At 41.1% G+C, this 12,479-nt stretch overlaps 1 protein-coding gene across 3 annotated transcripts in view; it reads left to right on the top strand.

Annotated features, from left to right (window-relative positions):
- Window positions 1–7,544, top strand: part of Ogt (O-linked N-acetylglucosamine (GlcNAc) transferase) — a 42,148-nt gene extending 34,604 nt beyond the window's left edge. The window contains exons 20-22 of one of the 3 annotated variants that reach the window (XM_027431755.2): window positions 3,548–3,800; window positions 4,053–4,176; window positions 5,309–7,544. In XM_027431755.2, the coding sequence (XP_027287556.1) occupies window positions 3,548–3,800; window positions 4,053–4,176; window positions 5,309–5,483 (552 nt within the window). In that variant the 3' untranslated portion in view covers window positions 5,484–7,544. Of the gene's footprint in view, window positions 1–1,996; window positions 2,146–3,547; window positions 3,801–4,052; window positions 4,177–5,308 lie in introns of those variants that run through there. The other 2 variants (XM_027431756.2, XM_027431757.2) reach the window with 2 other exon arrangements.
- Window positions 7,545–12,479: the final 4,935 nt, after the last annotated feature.

Genomic DNA, 12,479 nt, shown 5'->3' with positions numbered 1-12,479 from the left:
TTTTTTGTTTTTGTTTGTTTTTTGAGACAGGGTTTCTCTGTATTGCTTTGGAGCCTGTTCTGGAACACTCTGTAGACCAGGTTGGCCTCGAACTCACAGAGATTCTCTTGCCTCTGCCTCCCGAGTGCTGGGATTAAAGGTGTGAGCTACCACTGCCTGGTGCTTCTTTTTCTTTAGTAGTAGTAGTAGTAGTAGTAGTAGTAGTAGTAGTAGTAGTAGTAGTAATTGGTAATTGGTAATGGTGGTGGTATATGTATTAATGTGTATTCCTAAATCCATAAATACAACCTGCTCAGTCTGTATAATGTTACTTGTATTATTGTTTTTGAGATAAGGTCTCAAAGTATCCCAGGCTGGCCTTATTACATAGATAGTAGAGAATAATATTGAACATCTGTTCATTATGCCTCTATTTCCCGAGTGCGGGGATTACAGGGGTTTGCCACCACATCTGCTTATGTGGTGCTGAGAATTAATCCAGGGCTCCCTTTATGCTAGGCAAGTAATTCTACCAACTGAGTTCCATTTTCATTTTTGATTTTGCCTTCTAATGTTGTCGTATTTTCCTCCAGTGTTGGAGATGAAGCTCAGGGTGTGATAAACGGCAGGCATGCTCTGTACCAATGATCTATATCCACAGTCTTGATGCAGTTCTTTTTTTTTTTCTTATCTTTTTTTCCCCCGGAGACAGGGTTTTTCTTTGTATCTTCTGTGTAGCTTGGGAGCCTGTGGTAGACCAGGCTGGCCTCGAACTCACAGAGATCTGCCTGTCTCTGCCTCCTGAGTGCTGTTATTAAAGGCACGTGCCACTACTGCCCAGCTTATTTTCATTTTCTTTTCTTTCCTTCTTTTTTTTTCTGAGATAGGGTTTCTCTGTATTGCTTTGGAGCCTGCCCCGGCACTCACTCTGTAGACCAGGCTGGCCTTGAGCTCCCAGAGATCCACCTGCTCTGCCTCCCGAGTCCTGGGATTAAAGATGTGCGCCACCAACACCCAGCTTATTTTCATTTTTGAAGACAGGGTCCCTATATAGCCCTGCATGTCCTAGAACTCACTATGTGGACCAGGTTGGCTTCAAACTTAAATCACCTGCCTCTGCCTCCTGAGTTCTGGGATTAAATGTGTGCACCAACATATCTGTTTTCAGTCTTGTGACTTTTAAATTTCATGTTATAAAACATTTATGTATTTAATAAGTGTTCTGTCCAAACCAGACGCCGACAAACTTTTTCTTCTTAAAGGGTTAGACAGTACATGAAAATATCAATTTTGCACTTAGTAATCTAGTCATCTCTCTTATTCATCCTATGTATCATGAAAACACCTTAGATATTATGTAAATGAACCCATGACCTTGCACATCAAATTTTATTTCTACAAACTGGCTGTATGCCATACTTGGCTCACAGGCTATAGTTTGCCAATCCTGGCCTAAACTGATAGGGAAACTTGCTGTGTGGCTGCTAATGTTTAACACTCTTGAAATTCTATATGATTAAACCAGAAAGAGTTGGTTGGTGACTCTACTTCTCAGTCGGCCTGTGAGCCTTGTTTGCAGAAGCTCAACACTGAGTATGTGGAGGTAGCTGGCCCTGAGTCCGTATAACTGAAATGTGTATTTTACTTTAAGATTGTAAGAAAGAAATCCGTTCCTTGCTTCATTTCCCCCCTCCCCAAATATCTATTCAGTTTGTCTGAAAGGGAGGGGTAATGTAGAAAGAGGGTAGTGGATGAGTAAACCTCTGTTATCCCTGAATCTTCACTTTTGCCAAAAGTCTGAAAGCAAAACTTACCTAACAGTAAGCTAGTTTTAGTTTTTTTTTTAATTCTGTTTATGAATATGCCTGCATCTCAATATAGAGATACTAATGTGCTTAAAATAAAAACCCAAGGAGTTGCTTCCAAGAGTGTTAGATAAATGTATGTACATTGTACAACGTTTAAAAAATGTGAAATAGTCTGAATTTGGAAATTTGTCTATTCTCACATTTTTCAGAGAAGGAAGTGTGAAGTTCTGTGATATGTTGAATAAATGCACTTCTGAATCAGGAGTAGGTAAACTGGTCTGGAGGCCAAATCAGCTGCTTGGCTCGTTGCTTGGTTCTTTTTGATGCTGGGGTGGAACCCAGGTCCTTGCACATGCTAGGCAAGTACTCTACTGTTGAGCTACATTCCCAGCCTCTCATTGCTTATTTTTATAAATAAAACTTTGACACATGGCCACACACATGTATTTATACACTTACTATTTACAGCTGCTTTCAAGCTATGAAACAGGCAGTTATGAAAGAGTTCATGTGACTAAAAAGCTAGTACTATTTTCTATTTGGTCCTTTATAGAGGTCTGCTGCCTTCTGATCTAGATTAGGCAAGTTGGGCAAATATGAGTTACTGTTCCTTCTGTGGTGGGGGATTTAAAATTTTAAGTACTGGATGTGGTAAAATGTGCTGGTACTTCAAGCTACTCCAGAGGCAGAGAGATAGGAGAGTTGCTTGAGTCCATGAATTTGTGGCCAGCCTGGAAAACTTAATGAGATCCTGTCCCTTAAAAACAAAAATAGAGGGAGAGGCTTACATAGCTTCACCCCCTCCCTTAGGAACTATTGGCCATAATGGTTACTGGGGGAGGGAGAGTCATTTCCTGTAGTGGTAATTTGCTCATGCTCTAGTAACTCACCCCCCACCCATTTTTATACAAGCAGTCCCCATTAAATTCAGTGGATCATAAACACAAAAATAGCTGGGCGTTGGTGGCGCACACCTTTAATCCCAGCACTCAGGAGGCAGAGGCAGGCGGATCTCTAGAGTTCGGGACTAGCCTGGTCTACAAGAGCTAGTTCCAGGACAGGCTCCAAAGCACAGAGAAACCCTGTCTCAAAAAACCAAACAAACAAACACAAAAATGTCAATAAACATGAAGGTAGGAGGGGTTCAGCAAAAATGGGAGGGGTAATGTAAGGTGAAATGATTCCTTCCAAAAATATTTATGAAATTGTCAAAAGATTTTTTAAATGTAAATTTAAAAAGTGAACACAAAAGACACCCCAAATTCCCATCTTTAACAAAGACCACTGCCTATATTAGTTCCTGCCAGATATAGTTGCCTCAGCTTGTACCAGTTAGTAATTTGGGTTTTTGTCTTCTCATTCTTTTCTCTGTCCTCAGACTCTCTGGGGACAGCTAAGAGAAAAGGAGTAACTCAAATGATTGAATTCATCCCTTTGAAGGAAGGATCTAGGTCCCAAGCAGGCTCCTTCACTTGTTTGAGCCAGGGTCTCCTTGAACTTAGGAACCTCCTGCTTCAATTCTGCTAGGATTATAGGTGTGTGCCACGTTGCCTAGATTAGGTGGTGTTGGGGGTCAGTCATAGGACTTTGTGCTAGGCAAACTATCCCAACTGAGCTACATCACCACATCTCAAGTATGCTTCTCAATGTAAAGAATAAAGTGAAATAGAATGATTTTGGGAAAGGGCAGAAGTACTATTAATCTTCTCATTTTCCTTTTTTTTTTTCTTTTTTTTTTCTTTTTTTTTTTTTTTTTTAAGATTCTGAAACGTGTACCTAATAGCGTGCTTTGGCTGTTGCGTTTTCCAGCAGTAGGAGAACCTAATATTCAACAATATGCACAAAATATGGGCCTTCCCCAGAACCGTATAATTTTTTCACCCGTGGCTCCTAAAGAGGAGCATGTCAGGAGAGGTCAGCTGGCTGATGTCTGCCTGGACACTCCCTTATGTAATGGGCACACTACAGGGATGGATGTTCTCTGGGCAGGAACACCCATGGTGACTATGCCAGGTAAGTGGCTGATAAATCATGGCATCATTCTTTATTCGTTAATTTTTCGTTTGGGTCAAGAAGAGTACTTGAAGGTGAAATGGTGTGTACTAGAAGTAATTAAGGTGGGATGATAGAAAATGGGACTTTTTCAAGCTTGAATACTTGGCACCATCCTCCTCATCTGTACTGTGTGGATCCTTAAATGCAATTAACATTGATGACTGTGTGACTTACAGTTCTAAGATGTGCATTATTATCTTTACCTTCTAGGAGAGACTCTGGCCTCTCGGGTTGCAGCCTCTCAGCTCACTTGCCTAGGATGTCTTGAGCTCATTGCTAAAAGCAGACAAGAATATGAAGACATAGCTGTGAAATTGGGCACTGATTTAGAATAGTAAGTAAACTGCTAGAAGCAAACTATATGGAGAATGTGGCTAAAATAAAGCCATAAGTAATATAAAATAGATGAATTAAGTTGTATGCTCTCTTCATGGGACATGGTCTAAACTCTCAAGTAATCAGTAAACTTTAATAAAGAACTTTCAAAAGCATCAGATGTTCCACTTTTTCATAGTAGGATTTTAAAAAGCACCACCACCACCAACAAAAAAGCATTAAAAAAAACTTAGTTGCCTGAAAATGAGTGGGAATTAGAGGGATCATGCTAAGGTAAATGGAGCTTCACTCATTCAATGAAATAGTGTTTCTAATTTGTCTCTTTGTTTTATGTTTAATGCATTAATTTTTTTCCCTGCTGGACATTATTAGCACACACCTTTAACCCCAGCACTTGGGAGGCAGAGGCAGGCGACCTCTGTGAGTCCTCTGGCCTTTACATGCATACACACCCAAATATACAAATAGTCCATAGGCTCTTTTTTGTTTTGTTATTTGAAAGGAAGCATTAATATTAATATGAATACAGTTTGGTTGAGCACCAATGGACAGCCAACTTTCAATATATTTCTTTGTTAAACTCCATAACCAAAATCAACTTGGAGAAGAAAGAGTTTATCTGGCTTATGTATTCATATCACAGTTCATCATGAACAGATGCCAAGGCAAGAACCTGGCAGCAAGAATTAGAGCACAGAAATGGAGGAACACTACTTGGTGGCTTGCTCCCCGTGACATTGCTCAGCCTGCTTGCTAGGAGTGACACCGCCCATATTGACTTAGGTCCTCTGACATTAATCAAGAAAATGCCTTACAGACATGCCCATAGATCAGTCTGGTGGGTGGAATTTCTCACTTGAGGTTCCCTCTTCCCAGATGTTTGTGTTGACAGGCCAATCAGAAAAAAGTGTTATTTTTGGTTCAGCCCTCCTGGAACTCGCTTTGTAGACAAGATCTGACTGCCTCTGTCTCCCAAGTGCTGGGATTAAAGGCATGCACCACTACTGCCCTTCTAAGAATTATTATTTTTTATATTATTCTCACACAAAAATGACTAGGTATTCATAGGGTCTAGTTCTGAGTTTTTGTTCTGACTTGTAAAATTGGTTATCTTTGTTTTTATTACCTAGCCTGAAGAAAATTCGTGGCAAAGTTTGGAAACAGAGAATATCTAGCCCTTTGTTCAACACCAAACAATACACAATGGAATTAGAGCGACTCTATCTGCAGATGTGGGAGCATTATGCAGCTGGCAACAAACCTGACCACATGATTAAGCCTGTTGAAGTCACTGAGTCAGCCTGAATAAAGACCACGCACAGGAGAATTACCCCTGTACCTGAGCCTCGACCTTCTGGGGGAAAGGGAACTAGATAACATGCTTTGTGCTTATCTGTATCTGTACAGTACCGTGTTGCAGATGGGTGATATATAGCGATAATAGAATAGCACAGCCAGACTTGCTTCCTGCATGATGGGGAGAGACAAGAGATAAGAAACTGCTATTTCACAAGGAATCTCTGTAGAGTTTTATAGCAAGCAGATGGTGCAGAGGTCTGGAAGGTCTGGTCTCCCTTGGTCTTCCACGGGATGCTTAATGTGTGTGGAGGGAGATAGAGATTGACCAGCTATTTTCTGATTCCATGGATTGATCGAGTCTTCTGATCCTTTTTTTTTTTTCTTTATATTTTGGGTATTGGAGCTTTTAAAAATGTTTGCTTTCAGGTATTTTTAAACTCATGTGAAGTGATTTTGATTCTTCTGAGACAAGGTTTTAAACTAAAATGTTGCTTCCTGTTTTAGTGTCTGAACTCTGACAGGGACAGGGACCTTGCTGGTGTAGTCTTTTTATAGGTTTTATAAACCACTTGAGCCTATATCAGTCATTTTAGTGTTTGACCTAATGCTTGATGCTGTCAGTGCTTTGTTGATTTAAATGGTGACTCCAGGTTTTTCAGTCTCTTTCCTATTTGTTTCCCCCCTCCCTTTAATTTTTGTGACTGATAACAAAACCAAGTCTTGTTTCAATCATCCCAGAGTGTTTCTCTTGAACACGCCATCTGGTGCCAAATGAAAATTCTTAGGAGTGAATATTAATCATGAAGGGCACAGTTGTGGTACTGTTGTTGATAATAATTAGTTCTTTGTCTAATTTTTACCTATTTCACCAGTGTTTAAGCCCTTGACTGCCCCTCCTATGCTGCTTCCAAAAGTGGTAGTGTGTGCTAAGATTTTTACCTTCCTTTCTAAAGTTTGTTTTTTTTTTAAAGTGAGTCCTGTTCTTCCTATTTCTTTCAGCAGAAATGAAATCCCAGGTAAGTATAAGCATTCAAATATTTGATTAGTAAGTTGCAGTTGTCTCCGTACATTAAATAATGTTAACTGACAGATTTAGAGGTAAAAGCTCTGCAGGATCATCTCTATACAAGCAATTATTTTTCAGACTCTGTTAGTGTATATTTATCTTCTAGACTTAATCTCTAAGTCTATGGATTCAGTCGTGGTATTACTGAATTTGTATTACTACTTGGTTTAGAGTACAAGTTAGGCTTTATTTACCCTCCTGGAGCTTGAATTCTTGGTGGTTAAAAAAATGCATTTCAACATAGAGGGCTTGAGGCTTAAACAAACAAGCCGACATATGACTCTGTTTGTACTGCTCTACTGCACTTGGACTCTCCAGTCACAGATCAGTTTTCTCTGTTTGTAGTGCTCTATATTATCTTTCCAAAGCACCTAGGCAGTGCACCTATTCTGTAGTTGCAGCTCTTGCCTGAATGTACCTTAGCTGACAAGTTATTGATAATTAAGACCTTGAATTTGTGATTCTTACTGCTATTTAAAACCTAAGCAAGGAGTCTCATGTGTGATTCTGAAGCAGAATTACATTATAATGAACTGTGTACCTTTAGTAATGTAAATCAAGGAACACCAGGGATTTCTTAATTTATTTTTAACTGAATAAATATCAGTTAAAGGTTGCCAGCATGGTTACAGGTAAACTGATTTTCAAAATTCACTGAACTACTAAATGTGGGCTTGGATAATAGACCTCCAGTGCCGCTATGGCTGTGATCTGTGGCCATTTTACATAGCACATCATTCCTCCTATAGGGATGAACTTTTTCCCGGCACGAAAAGTAGCCACTCTGGTTGTAGCTTTGCTTATTGTAACAGGCTTTTATTTCCAGGTAACATGTCTGTGGAAGACTTAATTCAGATAGTTATAGATATTATTGGAAACTAATTTGTGTTTTTTTCTATTATACTCTGCTTTATTGAAAAAGTAAAGCATTTAAATTGTGCTCCAGATATTCAGATGTTGTCTTGCGATCTTTAAACAATAAATGGATGATTTCCCCTTAATATGGCTTGATGTATTTTGTCTCATTGTGTTGACTATTACTGATGAAACTTGTGCTTGAATAGCTCAAAAAATAGCACAACCAGGAAGTGTTTACTTATTTTAGGTGTGATATTAGGAAGTAACTTGGTTTTCAGATGGGAGGATAGGAGATACTAAATAATCCATATAGGGGAAAGCAGAGCCCCAAATACACATTTGCAGTTTTTTTTTAATTGGTTTTTCGAGACAGGGTTTCTCTGTGGGACAGTCCTGCCTGTCCTGGAACTCACTCTGTAGACCAGGCTGGCTTCAGAGTCACTGAGATCCACCTGCTTTTGCCTCCCAAGTGCTGGGATTAAAAGCATGTGCCACCACCACCCAGTTTGGGGGGCAGGTCAGTCTTGTTTACCTTACATTTTGGTGACTGAACAGAGAGGACCTTAGGCATGTCTAGCAAGTACATAAATACGGAGCTATAGGTACAGACCATATACTCTTTCTTTATGTGTTATTTACAGACCCAACACTTTTGCCTCCACTGTGGACAGTGAACTCAGTCACAAGTTTGGCTTCTAGTTTTTCCAGAGACAAAGGGAAACATTTGGGGCTGGAGAGATGGTGCACTTCCAGAGGTCCCCGGGTTTGATTCCCAGCACCTACTTGGCAATCTAACTATTCCAGGGGATCCTTTACCCTCTTTTGGCCTCCTTGGGCATCAGGTATGCACATGGTGCAGGGATAAGCATACAGGCAGAACACAAATGAAAAATGTATGTATTAACATTGTGCATAGACATACATGCAAGCAAGGTAACACGCTGGGCGTGGGGGTGCATGCCTTTAATTCCAGAAATTGGGCTCAGGTCTCTGAGTTCGAGACCAGCCTGGTCTACAAGAGCTAGCTCCAGGACAGCCTCCAAAGCCAAAGAGAAACCCTGTCTCAAAAAACAAACAAACAAACCCCCAAAAGCAAGATAACCTGTACATATAAGAAAATACTTTCAAATATTTAAGTAATAGTAAAATTTCATGTAATTTACTTAACAATTTTATTGTGCTCTAAAGCCGTAATGAGATTTGTGTTTTTTGGAATCTGGGTAATGTAGGTTGCAATGATTTTGGGGGGGTCTATGTGTTCTCACAACTGTAGGTAGGCTGAGACAAGAGAATTACCAGAGGTTAAAGGACATCCTAAACTATGTAGTTGAAGCCCTGTCTCAAACAAAAAAGGTGGTATGGGAAGAAAGGTTGGCCCCATCACTATAGTGTGGGATGAAGTCAATTACTCATTAAGTCTATCCTTCACATTCATTAAGAGTGCATCATTTATCTCATCTTCAGTGGCTCCTGCATTCAGTCTGAGTGTTTTGAATAGATTAAATAAATTTGTGTAGTTGCTGAACTGAACTTTAACTTCTTTTGCAGTTTTAGACAGGATTCCCTGTAACCAAGGCTGGCCTTGAACTTCAGGTTCTCCTGCTTCTGCTTCCAGTGTGCTGATGTTAAAGAGATTATAAGCATGTGCCGCCTCGTCCTGCTTTTTTTTTGGACCCGATTTCACTACATAGCCCTGGCTGGCTTCAAACTTAGCCTTTTGCTTCAGCTTCCTGACCTGGAATTACAGGTATGTGCCATTGTATCTGGCTGAACTGTTCCTCCCCAACTCAAGTGCTGGGAGTTTAGGTGTGTAATATCAACATTTGGCTTATGTTTCTTATTCCTACCACTTAGGTTATTTTTTTTTCTTTGTTTTTTTTCGAGACAGGGTTTCCTATGTGTAGCTTTGGGGCCTGTCCTAGAACTCTGTAGACCAGGTTGGCCTCAAGACTCGGGGAGATCCACCTGTCTTTGCCTCCCAAGTGCTGGGATTAAAGGCATGCGCCATGACCACTCAGGCGCCATTTAGGTTCTTGACATACATCTAATCCACACAGTCAAGGAATCTCCATTTTTAAGGAGGAGAAAGTAATTATTACTCTCAGTTTAGGAAGCTTTGTTTATAGTACGTTTTTGAATTAGTGCTGTTATACAATTGAGCTCTAGCCATGCCACTTTGTAGTTGTTTGACCTCTTAAAATGTGATTACTGACATTGCATGTTAGTGTTTTTTATGTGTATTGGTGCTTTGCATGCATGTTCATAAACCTGCATGCTTGTGATACTGACAGGACGTTGGATCCCCTGGAGTTGGAGTTACAGATGATTGTGAAAGCCATGTGGGTGCTGGGAATTAAACCTGGGTTCACTGGAAGAGCAACCAGTCCCTTAACAGCTGATCCCATCTCTCCAGCTCTACATTTTTATTTTTTAAAAAACTTAGATGTATAGTATATGTATGTTTCTGTGTGTGTAGATATCAGGTGTCTTTCTCTGTGACTCTCCTGATTAAAGAAGCACCATGCTCTATTTTCTTTTTTCTTTTTTTTAAATTCTGCTTGCCGAACTTTTTTCCCAGGCCCTAACGCTAAATTTTTAATTGTTTAGAGAGATAAGACTTGCCTTTGTTCAGGTGGGCTCCTGGGTTCCCAGGCTCAAGGAATTCTTTGGCCTCAGCTTCCTGAGTAGCAGGGACAAGGGTGGCATGCCAGTGACCTTGTTCCTATCTTAAATATACCTTTTTTTTTCTGCTTTTTCGAGACAGGGTTTCTCTGTGTAGCTTTGGAGGCTGTCCTGGAGCTAGCTCTTGTAGACCAGGCTGATCTTGAACTCAGAGACCTGCCTTCCAATTGCTGGGATTAAAGTCGTGCGCCAACAACGCCCAGCTTACTTTTTTTTTTGTTTTTAGATTTTCTTTTATTTCTTTTTTATTTTATTATTATTATTTTTTACAAATATGAGGTTTTGTTTGCATGTATATCTTTACTTGCATGTATTTATATAGTGCCTGAGGTGGTTAGAAGAGGGCCTCAGATTCTCTGGAATTCGTGTTATAGGTGGTTGTAAGCACTGTATGGGTGCTGGCAATTGAACCTGGATCGTCTGTAAGAATGCTCTTAACCACTGAAGCAACCCTGTCTCCATCACCTCCTGTACTTTCTTTTTTTCTCGCCAAGACAGGGTATTACTATGTGGCTGTTCTAGAACTCACTCTGTAGACCATGTTAGTCTCAAACTCAACGGAGATCTGCCTCCCTCCATGTGCTGGAAATAAAGGTGTGTGCCACTATACGAGGCCCCTTCATGTATTTTTTTTTTTTTTTTTTTTTGGTTTTTGGTTTTTCGAGACAGGGTTTCTCTGTGTAGCTTTGGAGCCTATCCTGGCACTCGCTCTGGAGACCAGGCTGGCCTCGAACTCACAGAGATCCACCTGCTTCTGCCTCCAGAGAGCTGAGATTAAAGGCGTGAGCCACCAACGCCTGGCCTTCATGTATTATTTTTTAAGGTGTCAGTTTAAAGCCCATATGAAATAACTTGGAATAGTGCCTACACAGGCAAATGAATGCATGGGATGCTTATTATGTATTGTGTGCCAGAAAAAGGTAAGGTATAAAAAGCACTTTTTTTTTGGTGCGTTTGAAATGGGCACCATAAAGCTTTAAGTGACCGTACTCCATTTTTTTTTTTTCTTCAGGGTCAGATAATTCTGGATGCTAGCGCCACTCACTGTTCACTCTTGCTAGATGTTTTTGGGTTGCTCCTTGCTCTTACGCTGGTACTGGTCTTTTCGGTCAGCGCTCAGGTAGATGAAATTTTAAAAGGTTTCGGTAATCGGGTGGTGGCGGCAAACACATTTAATACGCCCAGCCAGGTGTACGGAGTTCCAGGACAGCCGCGGCTACATAGAGAAGCTTTGGGGGGCGGGGGGAAGGAAAAAAAATGAAGAAATTAAAATAGTTTTCTTTCTAATTAAAATTAAAAAAAAACAGAGAAAACAAACAAAAACCTACCCCCAAAAAATGCCAACTCCTCCCCCAAAAAACCCGAAAATGGCAGCTCAGGCAAGATAGTGCAAAATAGCCTTAAAATGTTCACATTTTAAATAATTCAGTTTGTTTTTTCTATCACTCAAAAAAAAGTTAGAAGCCGGACATGGTGACTTGTATTCCCAGTACTCCAAAGGCAAAGGCAGGCCAGCCTAAGCTACATGGACCACATGGACCACAGATCTCAAAAACAAAATGGGGGACGCTAGCGGGGTGGGATTGTTCGAGAATCGCCTTTGGTTTACAGGTCTAAGTTGAAATGACGCACTTCCGTGATAAGCGACGTCTCAGAAGTTGTACCCGGTACCGGAAGTTGATGTAACAAATTCATAGCCACAGAATTCATGATCACACGTGATAGGTTGGTACAGGAGAGGCGGGAACACCGTCAGTTCCCATGTTGCCTGGGGGCATTGCCCTATAAAAGGCGCTGTGCCAGGCATCCGTTTCATACAGGCTCAGGAGCCGTTGGTGGCCGTCTCGAGCGCTCGGCACTGCGAAAGCAGGTACGAAAATGGTGGGCTAAGGAGGGCAGTGGACTCATTTTAGTGTAGTGGATTTAATTAATAACACCACTACTAGAGTGGTTATTTGTGTGAGCATGCGAAGTTTGGGACTGAGATTCATTTAGACCGTTTTCACCTCAGAAGTGCGGTATCCAGGACAGGGCACCGGAATGTCACCAACAATGCAGAAGGACTTGGGTTTGATCCCCGGCACTGCCAAAAGATGGAGAAAAACTTCGTTAAACCCATAGTCTGATACGGGGGTGGGGGGGAGTGGGCAGACCAGGACTGATACCTCTGAGGGGGGTTGAGGAGGTCTCGGAGTGGGAAGATGACGGCTCCGAACAGTGGGAGAAGTGCCTACTAGGAAGAGGGCACTTCTGGTTCCAAACAGGTGGCATAGTGGTTGGTGGCATAGCAAGAGGAGGTCAGGTTTGGGACAAGTGGGACAGCACCGCCATCCGTGGGCCCAATCTTTATATGCTGTGTGGTACAATGGCACAGCTCCGGCTGCATAGTGCCATGG

The sequence above is a fragment of the Cricetulus griseus genome, chromosome X (assembly GCF_003668045.3).
Source record: "Cricetulus griseus strain 17A/GY chromosome X, alternate assembly CriGri-PICRH-1.0, whole genome shotgun sequence".
Classification (NCBI taxonomy): Eukaryota; Metazoa; Chordata; class Mammalia; order Rodentia; family Cricetidae; genus Cricetulus; species Cricetulus griseus.
This window is presented reverse-complemented; position numbering and strand designations above follow the sequence as displayed.